A 6,303-nucleotide genomic window follows, 5' to 3' on the forward strand; every position below is an offset into this window, starting at 1 on the left:
CACCTATTAAATCCTCTACCCAGACACTTATACACCAACTCATTCTTCAATACACCTTGGCATTAACATATATAAAATATATTTAATGTTTACAAAAACACACATTCACTGGATGATGTCATCAGTGATGTCATTTGAGATGTCATCAGTGATGTCACTGATCAAGTCATGAGTGATGTAATATGTGACATCATCAGCAGTGCATTGCAGGGGCGTGAGTTATAGTTAGCTTTACTATCTATAACGGCCGAATTTCTATGGTTTTGTACGAGTGAAATGTGCAACTAACTATAACGTCCCTGAAACCTAGGGTTTTTCAGTGAATATATATATATCTCTATATCTATAAAACCATAGGTTTCAGGCCTGATATAGTTAGGAATTAGCATTTAAAAAACCTTAGAAATTCACTGAAAAAACAATAGGTTTTAGGGGTGTTATAGTTAGCTGGACATTTCACTCGAACAAAACCATTGAAATTTCTCTGATATAGTTGTACTAACTACATCTCGCGCGCCCACAATCCACTGCTGATGATCTCATATATTACATCATTCATGACATGGTCAGTGACATCACAGATGACATCTCGAATGACCCCCACACTGCCCCGGGGACCGCCACCCCCGGGGCTTTGCATGAATATTTGCGCAGGTCACATGGCCCACCCGCAGCCGCGGGGACTGCCACCCCCCGGGGCTTGTTATTACACCTGTGGGGGGGCCTTGGAGGCCCCCCAAGCCCCGGGGACCGCCACCCCCTGGGGCTTTTATGTATTAATTTGAGGGGGGCACACGGCCCCCCCGCTGCCCCGGGGATCACCACCTCCTGGGGCTTTTTAAAAAAAAAACACCTGTGAGGGGGGCTCTCCCCCCACACACCCCGTGGACCACCACCCCCCGGGGCTGTGTACATGTTGGGAGGGGGGCCGCACGGCCCCCTTCCTGGAGTCAATGATGGCCCTGGGGACCGCCACCCCCCAGGGCCGGCTCCAGCAGTGTCCCGGGGTGCCCACCCCCGGGACACTGCAGTTTGCTATGACAGGGCGGGAGCCTCGTGGCTCCAGCCCTGTCATAGCAAACTCTGGTTTGATTTTTGGAAGAGAGTTTCACTCTTCCAAAAACCAAACCACATTGCTTTTCCACACGCGGAGCTGCATCTTAGCAGCTCCCCGTGTGGAAAAGCAATGCCGGCTCCCTCCCCCATAATTAAAAAAAAGCAAAACCAAAGAAAAATGCGTAGGCAGGCCCCGGGGGTTGGGGTCCCCGGGGCCGTAAATGGCCTGAGGAGGGGGGCCGCGCAGCCCCCCTCCAAATATATATATTTTTTTAAAACCCACTGGCCATGCCCCATGGGATGGGGTCCCCGGGGCTAAATATGGCCTTGGGAGGGGGGCCACGTGGCCCCCTTCTGTTTAAATTTTTTTTTTTTAAAGGGGTCAGGCCCTGGGGGATGGGGTCCTCAGGGCCCATAAAATAGAAAAGGAAGGGGTGCCACACAGCCCCCCTTCTTAAAAAATAAAAAAATAAAAATACACGCGATCGTGCCAGAGGCCCCGCCCCCTCCAGCAACACTCTGCAAACGCGCCCTGTGGCGTGTTTTTAGTTGGGGAATTCATTCCCCTTCAATACTGGGGGTCCCTGGGGGCCAACTAGCTCACCAGGAACCTCCAGTAAGCGCCACAGGGCTGCGTTGCAGAGAGGTGGTCCAGGCCACGCCCCTTTTTACACAGCTCTGTGGCGCTTACTGGAGCTACCTGGTGGGGTAGTTGGACCCCAGGGACCCTCAGGGTTCAAGGGAACTTAATCCACCAACTTAAAACGCGCCACAGGGCGCGCTTGCACAGTGGTGAAGGGACGGGGCGGGCCTGATGTGACATGTGTGCAAACAGGCCCTGTGGCGCATTTTAAGGTGGGGAATTAATTCCCCTTCAATCCTGAGGGTCCCTGGGGGTCAACTAGCTCACCAGGTACCGCCAGTAAGTGCCACAGGGCTGCGTTGCAGAGAGGTGTAAAAAGGGGCGTGGCCTCAGACCACCTCTCTGCAATGCAGTCCTGTGGCGCTACCTGGAGGTACCTGGTGGGCAAGTTGGACCCCAGGGACCCTCAGGATTAAAGGGGACTTAATCTCCAACTTAAAACCCGCCATGGGACGCGTTTGCACAGTGGTGAAGGGAGGGGGCGGGGCCTGAGGTGACGTGTGCAAACATGCCCTGTGGCGCGTTTTAAGTTGGGGAATTAATTCCCTTTCAATCCTGAGGGCCCCTGGGGGTCAACTAGCCCACCAGGTACCTCCAGTAAGCGCCAGAGGCCTGCGTTGCAAAGAGGTGGTCCAGGCCATGCCCCTTTTTTACACCTCTCTGTAACGCAGCTCTGTTTTGCTTACTGGAGGTAACTGGTGGGCTAGTTGGACCCCAGGGACCCTCAGGATTGAAGGGGACTTAATCCCCCAAATTAAAATGCGCCATGGGGCGAGTTTGCACAGTGGTGAAGGGAGGGGGCGGGGCCTGAGGTGACATGTGTGCAAACACGCCCTGTGGCATGTTGTAAGTTGGGGAATTAATTCCCCTTCAAACCTGAGGGCCCCTGGGGGCCAACTAGCCCACCAAGTACCTCCAGTAAGCGCCACAGACCTGCGTTGCAGAGAGTTGGACGAGGCAAAGCCCCTTTTTACACCTCTCTGCAACGCAGGTCTGTGGTGCTTACTGGAGGTACCTGGTGGGCTAGTTGGACCCCAGGGACCCTCAGGATTCAAGGGGACTTAATCCCCCAATTTAAAACGTGCCACAGGGCGTGTTTGCACACATTACCTCTGGCCCCCCTTCCTTCACCAGTGTGCAACCCCCCCCCCTCTTGGTGCATTTTAAGAGGTAGTTTTAATCCCCCTGCCCTATTATGTACTAGGGGCTTACAGAGGAGGTCATGCTAATCACAGGGGTACCCCAAAGCATAGTGTTCCATAGTGTATGTAGGCGTTTTCACTGTATTCTAAGTGTCTTTTAGCATACTACCGGCTCTAGGCCTGGTTAGTCAGAGTCAGTTACCACCTGTACCCGTCTGAAAAAGTTGTGGGCACAGGATGATTTTGTAATAAGGCGTCTTTCTGCTCCTCTGCTGGTTCTTTCTGCATATGTCTTGCTTCTCCCTGCTCTTTTCTTTGTCTTTGTGGACTTCTGTTGCTTCTTTCTGCATTTATTTTTTTCTTTCTGTGTGTTGTTTCTACTTTCATCACATGTCCTACCTCTGTAGACATAGTTAGAAACTAGCATTTAAAAAACCTTTGAAATTCACTGAACAAAACATAGGTTTCAGGCACGTTATAGTTAGAAATTAGCATTTAAAAAGCCTAGAAATTCACTGAAAAAAACAGAGGTTTTAGTGAAAGTGTTAGTTAGTCGGACATTGCACTCGTACAAAACCAGTGAAATTACCCCGTTATAGTTAGTTCAGCTAACTATAACTCGCGCCCCCGCAATGCACTGCGACATCACTAATGACATCTCAAATGACATCACTGAGCAGTGTCGTGATTGGTCTAAGCACCATTATTCGGCACTCAGAGAGGGACTGGGTGCATGGGCATGTCTTCCATCAGGCTGTAGTACATCTCTCTTTCCAAGGGGTACTTTCTCAGCGCCGGGACACTCCTCTGAGTAGCCGTGCGCTTTACAAATCCCTCATAACATAACATAACATAACATAACATAACATAACATAACATAACATCCTGGATGAAGAACATACAAAGTGCGCAGGACTGTTTGGTTGGCCAGTGGTCCGTGAGGGCACCCCCTGTGATGTGTACTATGGGTGCCCTGGGTGGGCACAGGGGCACCCATTTAAGGCCCCAGGAGATAGGGACCTCATGCCACTATTGACTAAGTCCCATTATAAAAAAAGAAAGTCACTGGGGGATGGGTCCCCGGGCCCTAGAGGTTCAAGGAGGGTGGCCGCGTACCCCCTTTTCTTTAAAAAAAAAGTCCCCGGGGGTGCAGTACCCGGGGCTGTAGTGGGTCAGGGAGGGGGTCCACATGCCCCCTCCGCTAAATAAAAAAGAAAGACTCTGGCTGGGGGCTGAGCAACCCCTCCCCAATATTTTTTCTTTTGAAAGGAGTGTCCTGGGTGGGCATTTTTGGGGGAATTAATATATGTGTTTGTGTGTGTGCGTGTGTGTCTGTGTGTGTATATGTGTAGCAATGTAACTAAGAAATTGCACCATAGATGTCTGTTTGAAGACTAACCAGTTTTATACAACTGCTACCCATGATTAAAGTGATTTGCTCTGAATTATTATACTTTTCTAGTAGGAAAGTCCAACATGCATTGAAAGTGTTGGTCTTACCTGGTCTGCATATCTGCTGTCGGGATTATCTGGAATGAGCAGGCCATTGCTGTCCTTCAGGAACCCATCATGTGACCAATATGCCAAGTCAAAATTAAAGGTTTTTCCATGCCCAGGATTCTTAGGATCAAAAATGGTGGTGCAGTTGGAATTCATAGATATGACACACCTGCTGCCTGCTTCTTTCTCCCTCTGTATAAAGAAGACCACATCAACCAGTTAGCAGTGTATTACTCACTATAGTTACAACTAAAACCTACCAAGCCATTCTGTGTGATCTTCTTATTTTAGGTTAATCAATATTTATCGTCACAGGTTTTGCCACTTCTAGCAATGTAATTAACCGTTCTTACTGGTAGCCACATTAATTTTAACCGGTTTATTGACCATAAAGGCATGAAAGTTTGAGTCGGTCAGGCCTGGAGCTAATCATATACCCATTAGATCACATACACAAATACCTTTGCAGTGAGTGCATTAACCCAGTAAGTTATCTTAATGTTAAACTCCATGTAGTGCATATGTGGACCTTCTAGAAAGTATGTTATGTTGCATTGTGTTGCCCTATGTTAATTCTTAAAAAGCATGGGCTTTCACCATAAATGGCCTCCTATTTCTGTTAATTTAGGGTCACGTGTACAAAGCCATTTAACAAGCATAACTTTTAATATGAAAGGGGTTTCATTCCATTCCATTTTAAGGTCACAACAACGGCAATTGGCAAAATCATAGAGCTTGCACGAGCAAAATGGCTTTTGGTATGTACTAAACCCAATTTAGGACCCGAAAATAATTTCGGACTCACAAAATGAGTTTACAGGCGCAGTCTGAATCATAACTAGAAAATAGTATTCCTTTTAGTTGCGATTCAGAATGAGAAGTATTAATGATTTTGTGAGCTCAGTTGCAAAAAACATTGAAAATTTACTGACTCCTCAAGCTGCAAAGGCGAGCTGAGATGTTCCTGTTGGACAGTTCCTCCTTTGGGAACTGTGTTGGGTGGCCTCTGGAAGAGCAGCCTTCTGTTTTCCCAAATAGCTTTATATAAGAAAAAAATAAATGATAATTCTGCCCACCCCCCCCATAAAGAAATCCCAGTTGGCCGCAAATAACAACCTGCCTAACTAATATTCTTGTGGCAGGTCTTTCTGTGAGCATTCCACGACTGAAGAGTTTCATTGCAACCTTTTTGTACAATGGCCACATCGTTATGCTAAAGACTGGTCACAAAGTGACAGTGTGCAGTTTCTCTGACCAGTGTGTTTGTGCAATTGGGCTGAAGTCTCATAACTTTCTCATTCTGCATACTTGAGGCTCAAAACATGGTCATAATATTTCACCTATATAAATTATAAACAGGTACTTGAGATAGTTTACAAACCTGGTATGGGAACATTACCAAGCATTGCAGCTTGCACAACAATAGCCAACCTCCCATTCCTTGTTTTTTGAAACTCGGTACTTGAATTTGTTCCACTACCCAGTTCTGACATTTCTAAGGGCTGTAAATAGTAAGGGACATATTATCAACAGTCAGCGATAATTATCGGTAAGTGCGCTTGCCGCAATTTTAATTATCGCCGGTTATCACTGGATTACATCGCCGAGTTAGCTCGTTATCATCAACGCTTATCTCCAAGGCGATAAGAATTCCAGCGATAGTGGCAAAATGCGTAAATATCGCTGGAAATCCAGCGATAAAACCTCAGCGATAGGTAAATCCTTGATAATGAGCCAGGGTTGACTTATCCTGACAAACCACCTCCCATTGACAAGATGGCTAAGTCAGGTTTAAATCAGGTGTTCAAATACCAGCGATAATCGCGGTTAGCGCAACTTTTATTATCACTACCAGGGTCCAGGGTCGGATTTATAATAGAGGGAAGTTGTGTTAGCAACAGTTTTCATGTTTTTTAGTGAGGAACGCCTACTTTGCATATCATTAGCGATAAATTTCGCTGA

The 6,303-nt window shown here is 47.3% G+C and overlaps 1 protein-coding gene across 1 annotated transcript in view; it reads right to left on the reverse strand.

The window, feature by feature from the left end:
* Positions 1 to 4,853, reverse strand: part of LOC146821397 (kinesin-like protein KIF28) — a 777,435-nt gene extending 772,582 nt beyond the window's left edge. The window contains exons 1-2 of the mRNA XM_085609842.1: positions 4,803 to 4,853; positions 4,342 to 4,533 (exon numbers count right to left, since the gene is read on the reverse strand). Coding sequence (XP_085465968.1) covers positions 4,342 to 4,533; positions 4,803 to 4,853 — 243 coding nt within the window. The remainder of the gene's footprint in view (positions 1 to 4,341; positions 4,534 to 4,802) is intronic.
* Between the last annotated feature and the right edge of the window lie 1,450 nt (positions 4,854 to 6,303).

The sequence above is a fragment of the Triturus cristatus genome, chromosome 6 (genome assembly GCF_964204655.1).
Source record: "Triturus cristatus chromosome 6, aTriCri1.1, whole genome shotgun sequence".
NCBI lineage: Eukaryota > Metazoa > Chordata > Amphibia > Caudata > Salamandridae > Triturus > Triturus cristatus.